General features: G+C 50.2%; 1 protein-coding gene across 1 annotated transcript in view; it reads right to left on the bottom strand.

The window, feature by feature from the left end:
- Positions 1 to 17,558, bottom strand: part of LOC137318081 (BRCA1-A complex subunit RAP80-like) — a gene marked incomplete at its 3' end in the record, with an annotated part of 92,435 nt that extends 74,877 nt beyond the window's left edge. Inside the window, exons 1-3 of the mRNA XM_067981048.1 lie at positions 17,423 to 17,558; positions 10,770 to 10,861; positions 3,541 to 3,620 (exon numbers count right to left, since the gene is read on the bottom strand). Coding sequence (XP_067837149.1) covers positions 3,541 to 3,620; positions 10,770 to 10,861; positions 17,423 to 17,532 — 282 coding nt within the window. The remainder of the gene's footprint in view (positions 1 to 3,540; positions 3,621 to 10,769; positions 10,862 to 17,422) is intronic.
- Between the last annotated feature and the right edge of the window lie 276 nt (positions 17,559 to 17,834).

Here is a 17,834-nt window from a genome sequence, read left to right as displayed (position 1 = left end):
CACCAATTCATTTTGTCCCAGATTATTGTCTCTAAAGGTTTCCCCCCACCGACGTTAGGCTGACTGGCCTATAGTTACCGGGTTTATCCCTCTCCCATTTTTGAACAAGGGTGTAACATTTGCAATCCTCCAGTCCTCCGGCACCGCCCCCATATCTAAGGATGATTGTGGCCAGAGCCTCCGCAATTTCCATCCTTACTTCCCTCAGTAACCCAGGATCATCCCATCCGGACCGGGTGACTTTTCTACTTTGAGTTATAGAGTCATAGAGTCATAGAGTTATACAGCACGGATAGAGGCCCTTCGGCCCATCGTGTCCGCGCCGGCCATCAGCCCTGTCTACTCTAATCCCATATTCCAGCATTTGGTCCGTAGCCTTGTATGCTATGGCATTTCAAGTGCTCATCCAAATGCTTCTTGAATGTTGTGAGGGTTCCTACCTCCACAACCCTTTCAGGCAGTGAGTTCCAGACTCCAACCACCCTCTGGGTGAAAAAGTTCTTTCTCAAATCCCCTCTAAACCTCCCGCCTTTTACCTTGAATCTATGTCCCCTTGTTATAGAACCCTCAACGAAGGGAAAAAGCTCCTTAGTATCCATCCTATCTGTGCCCCTCATAATTTTGTACACCTCAATCATGTCCCCCCTCAGCCTCCTCTGCTCCAAAGAAAACAAACCCAATCTTCCCAGTCTCTCTTCATAGCTGAAGCGCTCCAGCCCTGGTAACATCCTGATGAATCTCCTCTGCACCCTCTCCAAAGCGATCACATCCTTCCTGTAGTGTGGCGACCAGAGTTCTGCCAATCTTTTAAGTATCTCCTCTTTCTCTATTTTTATCCTATCCAATATCACTCCTACCTCCTCCTTTACTGCTCCAATGACAGCATCCTCTTCTCCGGTGAAGACCGATGCAAAGTATTCATTTAGTGCCTCAGCCATGCCCTCTGCCTCCACAAGAAGATCTCTTTTTTAGTCCCTAATTGGTCCCACCCTTCCTTTGACGACCCTTTTATTATTTATATGTTTATAAAAGGCTTTTGGGTTCCCTTTTATGTTAGCTGCTAATCTATTCTCATACTCTCCCTTTGCCTCTCATTCCCTTTTTAGATCTCCTCTGTACTTTCTGTATTCAGCCTGGTTCTCTACTGTATTATGAACCTTACATTCGTCATAAGCCTCCTTTTTCTATTTCATTTTAATCTCTATATCTTTAGTCATCCAGGGAGCTCTAGCTTTGAATGCCCTTCCTTTCCCCCTCGTAGGAATGTGTCTACTCTGTACCCGAACCAACTCCTCCTTGAAGGCCTCCCATTGATCAATTACTATTTTGCTGACCAATTTTTGATTCCAATCCACCAGGGCAAGATCCTTTTTTAACTCTCTGAAATGAGCCCTCCTCCAGTTAAGTATTTTCACATTTGATTATTCCTTGTCCTTTTCCAGAACTGTTCTAAACTTACTGATATTATGATCACTGTTCCCCAAATGCTCCCCCACTGAAACATGCTCCACCTGCCCCACTTCATTCCCCAGAACTAGATCCGGCACTGCTTCCTTCCTCGTTGGGCTGGAAACACACTGATCAAGAAAGTTCTCTTGTACACATTTCAGGAATTCCTCCCCCTCTTTGCCCTTTACACTGTTACTGTCCCAGTCTATATTGGGATAATTGAAGTCCCCCATTATCACTACTCTATAGTTCTTGCATCTTTCTGTAATTTGCCTGCAAATTTGCTCCTCTATCTCCTTCCCACTATTTGGTGGTCTATAGTTTACACCCTGTGCGTGGACAAGAAGGTGGCAGATGCGGTATAATGTGGGGAAATGTGAGGTTATTCACTTTGGGGTAGGAAGAATAGAAAAACAGAATATTTTTAAATGGTTTGAAACTATTAAATGTTGGTGTTCAGAGAGATTTGGGTGTCCTCGTACAAGAAACACAAAAAGTTAACATGCAGGTACAGCAAGCAATTAGGAAGGCAAATAGTATGTTGGCCTTCATTGCAAGGGGGTTGGAGTACAAGAGTGAGGAAGTCTTACTACAATTGTACAGGGCTTTAGTGAGACCTCACCTGGAGTACTGTGTACAGTTTTGGTCTCCTTATCTAAGGAAGGATATACTTGCCTTAGAGGCGGTGCAACAAAGGTTCACTAGATTAATTCCTGGGATGAGAGGGTTGTCCTATGAGGAGAGATTGTGTAGAATGGGCCTATACTCTCTGGAGTTTAGAAGAATGAGAGGTGATCTCATTGAAACATATAAGATTCTGAGTGAGCTTGACAGGGTAGAGGCTGAGAGGATGTTTCCCCTGGCTGGAGAGTCTAGAATTAGGGGGCATAGTCTCAGGATAAGGGGTCGGCCATTTAAGACTGAGATGAGGAGGAATTTCTTCACTCAGAGGGATGTGAATCATTGGAATTCTCTGCCCCAGAGGGCTGTGGATGCTGAGTCGTTGAATATATTCAAGACTGAGATAGACAGATTTTTGGACTCCAGGGGAATCAAGGGATATGGGGATCGGGTCGGAAAGTGGAGTTGAGGTCGAAGATCAGCCTTGATCTGATTGAATGGCGGAAGAGGTGCGGGGGGCCGTGTGGCCTACTCCTGCTCCTATTTCTGATGTTCTTATTTTTAAGTCCTATTGTAATCGCTCCTCTATTGTTCCTTAATTGTAACCAAATAGATTCTGTCTTTGACCCTTCAACCACATCATCCCTTTCCAGTGCTGTAATAGTTTCTGTGATCAATACTGCCACCCTCCACTACCACCCTCCTTTCTTTTCTTCCTTATCTTTTCTGAATACCTGTCGTCAATCCCCCCCTTCTTTAAGCCAGGTCTCTGATATTGCCACTATATCTCTGCACTCCTCCAATTCTTGCCTCTTGCACATCCCCGATTTCTACCTCTCCACCATTGGCGGGCGTGCCTTCAGCTGCCTCGGCCCTAAGCTCTGGAATTCCCTCCCTAAACCCCTCCACCTCCCTCTCCACCACTGGCGGCCGTGCCTTCGGCTGCCTAGGCCCTGAGCTCTGGAATTCCCCCCTAAACCTCACCACCTCCCTTTCTCCTCCTTTAAGACGCTCCTTAAAACCTCCCTCTTTGACCAAGCATTTGTCCTAATATCTCCTTATGTGGCTGGGTGTCAAATTGTGTCTGATAATCGCTCCCGTGAAGCGCCCTGGGATGTTTCACCATGTTGAAGGCGCTATATGAATGTAAGTTGTTGTTAATTACCACTCCCCACCCTGCCCCTATTTCTCTCTGTTCCTTTCTCCCTCATGGATGCATCAAGCCTTCCTTTAAATGCTTCAGTGCTTCGGCTCCAACCAGGCCACGTGACATTCTCACCACACTCTGGGAAGAAATTCCTCCGAAATTCTTTATTTGATCTGTTAGTGATAATCTTCTATTTACAGCTCAGTAAATGATGCGGTCGCAGTGAGGACAGGGCTGGACTCTGAGAAAGACAACTTAGGAAAGGCTGACAATAACCACCAAATCAACACCGTTAACAAGGTGAGCCTTCCCTCCCAACTAACCTGGGCTGGCACTTTATTGTCCGATGCCTGTGGCGTTTGACTCTCTGGCTGCATGCCTTCACATAAACTCTGCTGTGTCTCTGTAGAACGAGAAGTCAACATTCTGTAACTTAACTCAGAGTCTTCACCATCCTTACCATAGGCACAACACACCGAGTCACGCAGTACTGCCCAGAACACGCGAGATGGTCCCTCCACACTGTCCCATCAAACACTCCCGAGTCACAATCAGGGTTAGATACAGAGTAAAACTCCCTCTACACTGTCCCATCAAACACTCCCAGGGCAGTTACAGTACGGGTTAGATACAGAGTAAAGCTCCCTCTACACTGTCCCATCAAACACTCCCAGGGCAGGTACAGGGTTAGATACAGAGTAAAGCTCCCTCTACACTGTCCCATCAAACACTCCCAGGGCAGGTACAGGGTTAGATACAGAGTAAAGCTCCCTCTACACTGCCCCATCAAACCAGAGTTGAGGTGAGAGTGACTGCCCTTGACATCAAGGCAGCATTTGACCGAGTGTGGCACCAAGGAGCCCGAGTAAAATTGAAGTCAATGGGAATCAGGGGGAAAACTCTCCAGTGGCTGGAGTCATACCTCGCACAAAGGAAGATGGTAGTGGTTGTCGGAGGCCAATCATCTCAGCCCCAGGACACTGCTGCAGGGGTTCCTCAGGGCAGTGTCCTCGGCCCAACCATCTTCAGCTGCTTCATCAATGACCTTCCCTCCATCATAAGGTCAGAAACGGGGATGTTCGCTGATGATTGCACAGTGTTCAGTTCCATTCGCAACCCCTCAGATAATGAAGCAGTCCGAGCCCGCATACAGCAAGACCTGGACAACATCCAGGCTTGGGCTGATAAGTGGCAAGTAACATTCGCGCCAGACAAGTGCCAGGCAATGACCATCTCCAACAAGAGAGAGTCTAACCACCTCCTCTTGACATTCAACGGCATTACCATCGCCGAATCCCCCACCATCAACATCCTGGGCGTCATCATTGACCAGAAACTTAACTGGACCAGCCACATAAATACTGTTGCTACGAGACCAGGTCAGAGGCTGGGTATTCTGCGGCGAGTGACTCACCTCCTGACTTCCCAAAGCCTTTCCACCATCCACAAGGCACAAGTCAGGAGTGTGATGGAATACTCTCCACTTGCCTGGATGAGTGCAGCTCCGACAACACTCAAGAAGCTCGACACCATCCAGGACAAAGCAGCCCGCTTGATTGGCACCCCATCCACCACCCTAAACATTCACTCCCTTCACCACCGGCGCACTGTGGCTGCAGTGTGTACAAACCACAGGATGCACTGCAGCAACTCGCCAAGGCTTCTTCGACAGCACCTCCCAAACCCGCGACCTCTACCACCTAGAAGGACAAGAGCAGCAGGCACAAGGGAACAACACCACCTGCATGTTCCCCTCCAAGTCACACACCATCCCGACTTGGAAATATATCGCTGTTCCTTCATCGTCGCTGGGTCAAAATCCTGGAACTCCCTTCCTAACAGCACTGTGGGAGAACCTTCACCACACGGACTGCAGCGGTTCAAGAAGGCGGCTCACCACCACCTTCTCAAGGGCAATCAGGGATGGGCAATAAATGCCGGCCTCGCCATGAACGAATAAAAAATAACACTCCCAGGGCAGGTACAGCACGGGTTAGATACAGGGTAAACCTCCCTCTACACTGTCCCATCAAACACTCCAAGGGCAGGTACAGCATGGGTCAGATATTGGGCAAGGTTATCAAGGGTTACGGAACCAAGGCGATTAGGTGGAGTTAAGGTACAGATCAGGCATGATCTGATTGAATGGCGGAACAGGCGGAGGGGTGTTGGAACCCCATAGCTTTGGTTGTCCAGTGCACTCAGCCACTTATCATCACACAGATGGTCGGGGAGAGCTCCAGGTGAGGTGCCAGTTCGATCGTTCACTCGCTACTATTGGCTGAAGACGTTTAAAAACACGTCTCCTACACCCAGCAGGAAGAGGGGGAGGGTGAACAGCCAGTAGTCGTGGTCCATATTGGTACCAACGACATAGGTAAAAAAAAGGGTCCTGCAAGGCGAATTTAAGGAGTTAGGAGATAAATTAAAAAGCAGGACTTCAAAGGTAGTGATCTCAGGATTACTACCAGTGCCACGTGCTAGTGGAGTATAGGTACAGGAGAATAGACAGGATGAATGCGTGGCTGCAGGGATGGTGTAGGAGCGAGGGATTTAGATTCCTGGGACATTGGGACCGGTTCTGGGGAAGGTGGGACCTGTACAAGCGTGACGGGTTACACCCGAACAGGACAGGGACCAATGTCCTCGCGGGGGTGTTTGCTAGTGCTGTTGGGGAAGGTTTAAACTAGAGTGGCAGGGGGATGGGAACCTGAGCGGGGAGTCAGAAGGGAATAAAATTGAGAGCAGCAAGAGAGGGGAAGACCCAGGGGAAATCTACAATACAAACAGTACAAACAGTTGTTCAAGAACAAGTGAGAGGGAAAAGCGTAGAGCAGTGGAAAGAAAGTGTACTTTAGGCACGACAGATAAAATAAAAACTGGAAGGCGGAAGGCGATTAACCCAGCATCAAAGCTGTGGCAGGGGGTTGGGAACCTGAGCAGGGAGACAGAGGAAAGCGTGTCAGGAAGGGACAGAAGGTATGGAGTAAAAGGTAAAGTGTTAAAAAAGGAAAAAGCAGGAACTAAGTGTCACAAAACATCTTTGAAAGTTCTTTATCTGAATGCACGTAGTTAACGGCACAAATAACTACGTATGGGTATGATCTTGTGGCCATTACAGAAACATGGCTGCAGGGTGACAACGACTGGGAATTAAATATGCCAGGGTATTTAACAATCAGGAAGGACAGGCAGGAAGGAAGGGGAGGTGGGGTGGCTATGTTAATAAAGGAAGGAATCACTGTAATACAGAGAAATGATATTGGGACAAAGGATCAGGATAATGAAACAGTTTGGGTAGAGATAAGGAATAATAAGAGGAAAAAAACACTCGTGGGCGTAGTATATAGGCCTCCTAATAGTTGCAACTCTGCTGGAAGAAGTATTAATCAGGAAATAGTCGGGGCATGTAACAAGGGAACAGCTATACTTATGGGGGATTTTAACTGTCATATTAACTGGACAAATCAAATTGGGCAGGGCAGCCTTGAGGAAGAGTTTATTGAGTGTATTAAGGATGGATTTCTTGAGCAGTATGTAACTGATCCTGCAAGGGGGCAAGCAACCTTGGACCTGGTCCTGTGTAATGAGCCAGGATGAATTAATAATGTCCTAGTTAAGGATCCCCTTGGAATGAGTGACCATAACATGGTTACATTCCATATCCAATTAGAGGGTGAGAAGGTTGGTTCTCAAACAAGCGTACTGAGCTTGAATAAAGGAGACTATGATGGTATGAGAGTGGAATTGATTAAAGTGGACTGGGAAAATAGATTAAAGGGTAAGACGGTACATGAGCAGTGGTGTTCATTTAAGGAGTTATTTTACAACTTTCAAAAAAAATATATTCCACTGAGGAAAAAAGGGTGTAAAAGAAATGACAGCCATCCGTGGCTAATTAAAGAAATTAAGGACAGTATCCGACTAAAAACAAGGACATATAAGGTAGACAAACTTAGTGGGAGGATAGAAGATTGGGAAGTCTTCAAAAGACAGCAAAAAGTAACTGAAGGATTGATTAAGAAAGGGAAGATAGATTATGAAAATAAATTAGCAAAAAATATAAAAACAGATAGCAAGAGTTTCTATAGTTATATAAAAAGAAAAAGGGTGGCTAAGGCAAACGTAGGTCCCTTAGAGGAAATTAATGGTGGGAAACATGGAGATGGCAAAAATGCTGAACAAATATTTTATTTCTGTCTTTACGGTAGAGGACACTAAGAATATCCCAACACTGGACAAACAGGGGGTTCTGGGGGTGGAGGAGCTAAATATGATTAAAATCACGAAGGAATTGGTACTCAGTAAATTAATGGGACTCAAGGCGGATAAATCCCCTGGACCTGATGGCTTACATCCAAGGGTCTTGAGGGAAGTGGCAGTAGGGATTGTGGATGCTTTGGTAGTAATTTTCCAAAATTCTCTGGACTCGGCAAAGGTCCCGGCAGATTGGAAAACTGCTAATGTAACACCCTTATTTAAAAAGGGTAGTGGGCAGAAGGCTGGAAATTATAGACCAGTTAGCCTAACATCTGTGGTGGGTAAAATTTTGGAATCTATTATTAAGGAGACAGTAGCGGAACATTTGGACAAACATAATTTAATAGGACAAAGTCAGCATGGCTTTATGAAGGGGAAGTCATGTCTGACAAATTTGCTTGAGTTCTTTGAGGACATAACGTACAGGGTGGATAAAGGGGAACCAGTGGACGTAGTGTATTTAGACTTCCAGAAGGCATTCGACAAGGTGCCACATAAAAGATTATTGCTCAAGATAAAGAATCACTGGATTGGGGGTAATATTCTGGCATGGGTGGAGGATTGGTTATCTAACAGGAAGCAGAGAGTTGGGATAAATGGTTCATTCTCGGACTGGCAACCAGTAGCCAGTGGTGTTCCGCAGGGGTCGGTGCTGGGTCCCCAACTCTTTACAATCTATATTAACGATTTGGAGGAGGGGACCGAGTGTAACGTATCAAAGTTTGCAGATGATACAAAGATGGGAGGGAAAGTGGAGAGTGAGGAGGACATAAAAAACCTACAGGGGGATATGGACAGGCTGGGAGAGTGGGCGGAGATTTGGCAGATGCAATACAATATTGGAAAATGTGAGGTTATGCACTTTGGCAGGAAAAATCAGAGAGCAAGTTATTTTCTTAAAGGCGAGAAACTGGAAAGTACTGCAGTCCAAAGGGATCTGGGGGTCCTAGTGCAAGAAGATCAAAAAGTTGGTATGCAGGTGCAGCAGGTGATCAAGAAGGCCAACGGAATGTTGGCTTTTATTGCTAGGGGGATAGAATATAAAAACAGGGAGGTATTGCTGCAGTTATATAAGGTATTGGTGAGACCGCACCTGGAATACTGCATACAGTTTTGGTCTCCATACTTAAGAAAAGGCATACTTGCTCTCGAGGCAGTACAAAGAAGGTTCACTCGGTTAATCCCGGGGATGAGGGGGCGGACATCTGAGGAGAGGTTGAGTTGATTGGGACTCTACTCATTGGAGTTCAGAAGAATGAGAGGCGATCTTATTGAAACACCTAAGATTGTGAAGGGGCTTGATCGGGTGGATGCGGTAAGGATGTTCCCAAGGATGGGTGAAACTGGAACAAGGGGGCATAATCTTAGAATAAGGGGCTGCTCTTTCAAAACTGAGATGAGGAGAAACTTCTTCACTCAGAGGGTAGTAGGTCTGTGGAATTTGCTGCCCCAGGAAGCTGTGGAAGCTACATCATTAAATAAATTTAAAACAGAAATAGACAGTTTCCGAGAAGTAAAGGGAATTAGGGGTTACGGGGAGCGGGCAGGAAATTGGACATGAATTTAGATTTGAGATTAGGATCAGATCAGCCATGATCTTATTGAATGGGGGAGCAGGCTCGAGGGGCCGATTGGCCTACTCCTGCTCCTATTTCTTATGTTCTTATGTTCTTAAAAGCAGTGGGTTCGTCCACCGCCTGCTCACAATGGGAGATCGACTGTGACACAGGAAGGGACAGGCAGTGGGTTCGTCCACCACCTGCTCACAATGGGAGATCGACTGTGACACAGGAAGGGACAGGCAGTGGGTTCGTCCACCGCCTGCTCACAATGGGAGATCGACTGTTGCACAGGAAGGGACAGGCAGTGGGTTCGTCCACCACCTGCTCACAATGGGAGATCGACTGTTACAGGAAGGGACAGGCAGTGGGTTCGTCCACCGCCTGCTCACAATGGGAGATCGACTGTTACACAGGAAGGGACAGGCAGTGGGTTCGTCCACCGCCTGCTCACAATGGGAGATCGACTGTTACAGGAAGGGACAGGCAGTGGGTTCGTCCACCACCTGTTCACAATGGGAGATCGACTGTTACACAGGAAGGGACAGGCAGTGGGACTAGCTTAGTGGTATAAACTGGGCGACATGGACATGTTGGGCCGAAGGGCCTGTTTCCATGTTGTAACTTCTATGATTCTATGATTCTAATGGGAGATCGACTGTTACACAGGAAGGGACAGGCAGTGGGTTCGTCCACCGCCTGCTCACAATGGGAGATCGACTGTTACACAGGAAGGGACAGGCAGTGGGTTCGTCCACCACCTGCTCACAATGGGAGATCGACTGTTACACAGGAAGGGACAGGCAGTGGGTTCGTCCACCACCTGCTCACAATGGGAGATCGACTGTGACACAGGAAGGGACAGGCAGTGGGTTCGTCCACCACCTGCTCACAATGGGAGATCGACTGTGACACAGGAAGGGACAGGCAGTGGGTTCGTCCACCACCTGCTCACAATGGGAGATCGACTGTTACAGGAAGGGACAGGCAGTGGGTTCGTCCACCGCCTGCTCACAATGGGAGATCGACTGTTACACAGGAAGGGACAGGCAGTGGGTTCGTCCACCGCCTGCTCACAATGGGAGATCGACTGTGACACAGGAAGGGACAGGCAGTGGGTTCGTCCACCACCTGCTCACAATGGGAGATCGACTGTTACAGGAAGGGACAGGCAGTGGGTTCGTCCACCGCCTGCTCACAATGGGAGATCGACTGTTACACAGGAAGGGACAGGCAGTGGGTTCGTCCACCGCCTGCTCACAATGGGAGATCGACTGTTACAGGAAGGGACAGGCAGTGGGTTCGTCCACCGCCTGCTCACAATGGGAGATCGACTGTTACACAGGAAGGGACAGGCAGTGGGTTCGTCCACCGCCTGCTCACAATGGGAGATCGACTGTTACAGGAAGGGACAGGCAGTGGGTTCGTCCACCGCCTGCTCACAATGGGAGATCGACTGTTACACAGGAAGGGACAGGCAGTGGGTTCGTCCACCACCTGCTCACAATGGGAGATCGACTGTTACACAGGAAGGGACAGGCAGTGGGTTCGTCCACCGCCTGCTCACAATGGGAGATCGACTGTTACACAGGAAGGGACAGGCAGTGGGTTCGTCCACCGCCTGCTCACAATGGGAGATCGACTGTTACACAGGAAGGGACAGGCAGTCAGCACCACTAATCTACACATGAACAAGTGAACCCTCGCTCATGAGCCAGCCTATCCATACTCACCAGCACAAATAAACAGAACATCATCCTCATGGTGAACACCAACACTTGGGCAGGAACTGGCATCTCTGCTGTCCTCAGACTCCCCTCGGTCACTGTGGGAACCACAGAGCAAGTGTTAGCAAACAGGGTAAACGGAAAAAAGACACATATATGGCCTCCGCTCGAACCGGAGTGCACAGCACCATCGCCTCACCCTGCACAACACGGACAGATTACAGCACCATCGCCTCACCCTGCACAACACGGACAGATTACAGCACCATCGCCTCACCCTGCACAACACGGACAGATTACAGCACCATCGCCTCACCCTGCACAACACGGACAGATTACAGCACCATCACCTCACCCTGCACAACACGGACAGATTACAGCACCATCGCCTCACCCTGCACAACACGGACAGATTACAGCACCATCGCCTCACCCTGCACAACACGGGCAGATTACAGCACCATCGCCTCACCCTGCACAACACGGACAGATTACAGCACCATCGCCTCACCCTGCACAACACGGACAGATTACAGCACCATCGCCTCACCCTGCACAACACGGACAGATTACAGCACCATCGCCTCACCCTGCACTACAGGACAGATTACAGCACCAACGCCTCACCCTGCACTACAGGACAGATTATAGCACCATCGCCTCACCCTGCACTACAGGACAGATTACAGCACCAACGCCTCACCCTGCACAACACGGACAGATTACAGCACCATCGCCTCACCCTGCACAACACGGACAGATTACAGCACCATCGCCTCACCCTGCACAACACGGACAGATTACAGCACCATCGCCTCACCCTGCACAACACGGACAGATTACAGCACCATCGCCTCACCCTGCACAACACGGACAGATTACAGCACCATCGCCTCACCCTGCACAACACGGACAGATTACAGCACCATCGCCTCACCCTGCACTACAGGACAGATTACAGCACCAACGCCTCACCCTGCACAACACGGGCAGATTACAGCACCATCGCCTCACCCTGCACTACAGGACAGATTACAGCACCATCGCCTCACCCTGCACTACAGGACAGATTACAGCACCAACGCCTCACCCTGCACAACACGGGCAGATTACAGCACCAACGCCTCACCCTGCACAACACGGACAGATTACAGCACCATCGCCTCACCCTGCACTACAGGACAGATTACAGCACCAATACCTCACCTGGCACTACACGGACAGATTACAGCACCATCTCCTCAACCTGCACGACACGGACAGATTACAGCACCATTGCCTCACCCGACACGACACGGACAGATTACAGCACCAACACCTCATCCTGCACTACACGGACAGATTACAGCATCAAAACCTCACCCCGCACTACACGGGCAGATTACAGCACCAACACCTCGCCCTGCACGACACGGACAGATTACAGCACCATCACCACACCATGCAATACACAGTCAGATTACAGCACTAACATCTCACCCTGCACGACACGGACAGATTACAGAAATAACACCTCACCCTGCACTGCACAGACAGATTACAGCACCATCACCTCACCCTGCACTACATGGACAGATTACGGCACCATCGCCTCACCCTGCACTAAACGGACAGATTACAGCACCAACGCATCACCCTGCATGAGACGGACAGATTACAGCACCATCGCCTCACCCTGCACTACAGGGACAGATTACAACCCCAACACCTCACCCTACACTACACGCATAGATTACAGCACCAAAACCTCACCCTGCACAACACGGACAGATTCCAGGACGAACACCTCACCCTGCACGACACGGATAGATTACAGCACCCACACCTCACCCTGCACTATACGGACAGATTACAGCACCAACACCTCGTCCTGCACAACACGATGAGATTACAACACAAACACCCCACCCTGCACGACACAGGAAGATTACAGCTTCATTGCCACACCATGCAATACACGGACAGATTACAGCACCATCGCCTCACCCTGCACTAAACAGACAGATTACAGCACCAAAACCTCACTCTGCACTTCAAGGACAGATTACAGCACCAACGCCTCACCCTGCATTACACGGACAGATTACAGCACCAACGCACACCCTGCACTACATGGACAGATAACAGCACCCACACCTCACCCTGCGCAACACGGACAGATTACAGCACCGACTCCTCACCCTGCACTACACGGACAGATTACAGCATCCACATCTCACCCTGCACTACACGGACAGATTACAGCACCAACGCCTCACCCTGCACTACATGGACAGATTACAGCACCATCGCCTCATCCTGCATTACACGGAATGATTACAGCACCATCGCCTCACCCATCACGACATGGACAGATTACAGCACCATCGCCTCACCCTGCACTACACGGAATGATTACAGCACCATCGCCTCACCCTGCACTACACGGAATGATTACAGCACCATCGCCTCACCCTGCACTACACGGAATGATTACAGCACCATTTCCTCACTGCACGACAGGGACATGTTACAGCACAAACACCTCACCCTGCACTGCACGGACAGATAAAACAGCACCAACACCGCACCCTGCACTACACGGACAGGTTACAAGACCATCTCCTCACGCTGCATTACACGGACAGATTACAGCACCATCGCCTCACCCTGCACGACAAGGACAGATTACAGCACCATCGCCTCGCCCTGCACTACACGGACAGATTACAGCACCATCGCCTCACCCTGCACAACACGGACAGATTACAGCACCATCACCTCACCCTGCACGACAAGGACAGATTACAGCACCATCGCCTCGCCCTGCACAACACGGGCAGATTACAGCACCATCGCCTCGCCCTGCACGACAAGGACAGATTACAGCACCATCGCCTCGCCCTGCACTACACGGACAGATTACAGCACCATCGCCTCACCCTGCACAACACGGACAGATTACAGCACCATCACCTCACCCTGCACTACACGGACAGATTACAGCACCATCTCCTCACCCTGCACTACACGGACAGATTACAGCACCATCGCCTCGCCCTGCACTACACGGACAGATTACAGCACCATCACCTCACCCTGCACTACACGGACAGATTACAGCACCATCACCTCACCCTGCACTACACAGACAGATTACAGCACCATCTCCTCACCCTGCACTACACGGACAGATTACAGCACCATCACCTCACCCTGCACTACACCGACAGATTATAGCACCAACACCTCACCCCGCACAAGGACAGATTACAGCACCATCTCCTAACCCTGCACTACACAGACAGATTACAGCACTATCGCATCACCCTGCACTATACGGACAGATTACGGCATCATCGCCTCACCCTGCACAACATGGACAGATTACAGCACCAACACCTCACCCTGCACTGCACGGACAGATAAAACAGCACCAACACCGCACCCTGCACTACACGGACAGGTTACAAGACCATCACCTCACCCTGCATTACACGGACAGATAACAGCACCATCGCCTCACCCTGCACGACAAGGACAGATTACAGCACCATCACCTCACCCTGCAATACACGGACAGATTACAGCACCATCGCCTCGCCCTGCACGACAAGGACAGATAACAGCACCATCGCCTCACCCTGCACTACACGGACAGATTACAGCACCATCTCATCACTCTGCACTACACGGACAGATTACAGCACCATCACCTCACTCTGCACTACACGGACAGATTACAGCACCATCTCATCACCCTGCACTACACGGACAGATTACAGCACCATCTCATCACTCTGCACTACACGGACAGATTACAGCACCATCACCTCACTCTGCACTACACGGACAGATTACAGCACCATCACCTCACTCTGCACTACACGGACAGATTACAGCACCATCTCATCACCCTGCACTACACGGACAGATTACAGCACCATCACCTCACTCTGCACTACACGGACAGATTACAGCACCATCTCATCACCCTGCACTACACGGACAGATTACAGCACCATCACCTCACCCTGCACTACACGGACAGATTACAGCACCATCTCATCACCCTGCACTACACGGACAGATTACAGCACCATCTCATCACCCTGCACTACACGGACAGATTACAGCAGCATCACCTCACCCTGCACTACACGGACAGATTACAGCACCATCACCTCACCCTGCACTACACGGACAGATTACAGCACCATCTCATCACCCTGCACTACACGGACAGATTACAGCACCATCTCATCACCCTGCACTACACGGACAGATTACAGCACCATCACCTCACCCTGCACTACACCGACAGATTATAGCACCAACACCTCACCCCGCACAAGGACAGATTACAGCACCATCTCCTAACCCTGCACTACACAGACAGATTACAGCACTATCGCATCACCCTGCACTATACGGACAGATTACGGCATCATCGCCTCACCCTGCACTACACGGACAGATTACAGCAACAACACCTCACCCTGCAATACACGGACAGATTACAGCACCATCGCCTCACCCTGCACCACACGGACAGATTACAGCACCATCCCCTCACCCTGCAATACACGGACAGATTACAGCACCATCTCCTCACTCTGCACTGCACGGACAGAATACAGTACCAACACCTCACCCTGCATTACACGGACAGATTACAGCACCAACACCTCACCCTGCACGACATGGACAGATTACAGCACCATCGCCTCACCCTGCACTACACGGAATGATTACAGCACCATCACCTCACCCTGCAATACACGGACAGATTACAGCACCAACGCCTCACTGCACGACAGGGACATATTACAGCACCATCTCCTCACCCTGCACTACACCGACAGATTACAGCACCAACGCCTCACCTGCACTGCACGGACAGATTACAGCACCATCGCCTCAGCCTGCACCACATGGACACATTACAGCAGCAACACCACATGTTGCACTTCCCGGACAGATTACAGCACCATCGCCTCACCCAGCACGACACGGACAGATTACAGCACCAACGCCTCACCTGACATGCAGAGACAGATTACAGCACCATCTCCTCACTCTGCACTGCACGGACAGAATACAGTACCAACACCTCACCCTGCACCACACGGACAGATTACAGCACCATCCCCTCACCCTGCAATACACGGACAGATTACAGCACCATCTCCTCACTCTGCACTGCACGGACAGAATACAGTACCAACACCTCACCCTGCATTACACGGACAGATTACAGCACCAACACCTCACCCTGCACGACATGGACAGATTACAGCACCATCGCCTCACCCTGCACTACACGGAATGATTACAGCACCATCACCTCACCCTGCAATACACGGACAGATTACAGCACCAACGCCTCACTGCACGACAGGGACATATTACATCACCATCTCCTCACCCTGCACTACACCGACAGATTACAGCACCAACGCCTCACCTGCACTGCACGGACAGATTACAGCACCATCGCCTCAGCCTGCACCACATGGACACATTACAGCAGCAACACCACATGTTGCACTTCCCGGACAGATTACAGCACCATCGCCTCACCCAGCACGACACGGACAGATTACAGCACCAACGCCTCACCTGACATGCAGAGACAGATTGCAGCACCATCGCCTCAGCCTGCATTACACGGACAGATTACAGCACCAACGCCTCACCTGCACTGCAGGGACAGATTACAGCACCATCGCCTCAGCCTGCACTGCACGGACAGATTGCAGCAAAATCGCCTCCCCCAGCACGACATGGACACATTACAGCACCAACACCACATATTGCACTTCCTGGACAGATTACAGCACCATCGCCTCACCCTGCACCACACAGACAGATTACAGCACCATTTGCTCACCCTGCACGACAGGGACAGATTACAGCACCAACACTTCATCCTGCATTGCAGGGACAGATTCCAGCACCATCGCCTCACCCTGCACTACACGGACAGATTACAGCATCAACACCACATATTGCACTTCCTGGACAGATTACAACACCATCACCTCACCCTGCACTACACGGACAGATTACAGCACCATCGCCTCACCCTGCACTACACGGACAGATTACAGCACCATTTGCTCACCCTGCACTACACGGACAGATTACAGCACCATCGCCTCCCCAAGCACGACACGGACAGATTACAGCACCATCGGACAGATTACAGCACCATTTGCTCACCCTGCACGACAAGGACAGATTACAGCACCATCGCCTCACCCTGCACGACCCGGACAGATTACAGCACCATTTGCTCACCCTGCACTACACGGACAGATTACAGCACCATCGCCTCACCCTGCACAACAGGACAGATGACAGCACAAACACCTCACTCTGCACTACACGGACAGATTACAGCACCGACTCCTCACCCTGCACTACACGGACAGATTACAGCACCATTGTCTCACCCTGCACTCCAACGACAGATTACAGCACCATCGCCTCACCCTGCACTACACGGACAGATTACAGCACTATCGCCTCACCCTGCACGACACGGACAGATTACAGCACCATCGCCTCACCCTGCACTATACGGACAGATTACAGCACCATCGCCTCATCCTGCACTACACGTTAAGCTGCGAAACAGAGCAGGAACGTGCTATGTGACAGATGGTCACACTCACTAACATTGCTCCCCATCTCTCTCTCCACACAGAATCCCAATGTTCAGACTTTCAACACGGGGAGGTGGGTCCGCTGAAGAATGCAGGCGTGTTTTCCGTGCCTCGGACATGTGCAGTCAGTGGGTATTTTTACTTCCTGTACCTGTTGGGTCTTTCATCCTCCTCCGGTGTTTCTTCGATAAACAGATCCGAGGACTGGAAAAGAACAAAGGAGCAGGGTCAGGATAAAATAGAGTGTGTGGGACAGGGAGCCCCGGACAGAGAGAGAGAGACAGAGTGTGTGGGACAGGGAGCCCCGGACAGAGAGAGAGACAGAGTGTGGGACAGGGAGCCCCGTACAGAGAGAGAGAGAGACAGAGTGTGGGACAGGGAGCACCGTACAGAGAGAGAGACAGAGTGTGTGGGACAGGGA

This window comes from Heptranchias perlo, unplaced genomic scaffold, assembly GCF_035084215.1.
Source record: "Heptranchias perlo isolate sHepPer1 unplaced genomic scaffold, sHepPer1.hap1 HAP1_SCAFFOLD_643, whole genome shotgun sequence".
In the NCBI taxonomy this organism is placed as follows: Eukaryota; Metazoa; Chordata; class Chondrichthyes; order Hexanchiformes; family Hexanchidae; genus Heptranchias; species Heptranchias perlo.
The sequence above is the reverse complement of the archived record's forward strand: the minus strand, read 5'-3'. Positions and strand labels throughout refer to the sequence as shown.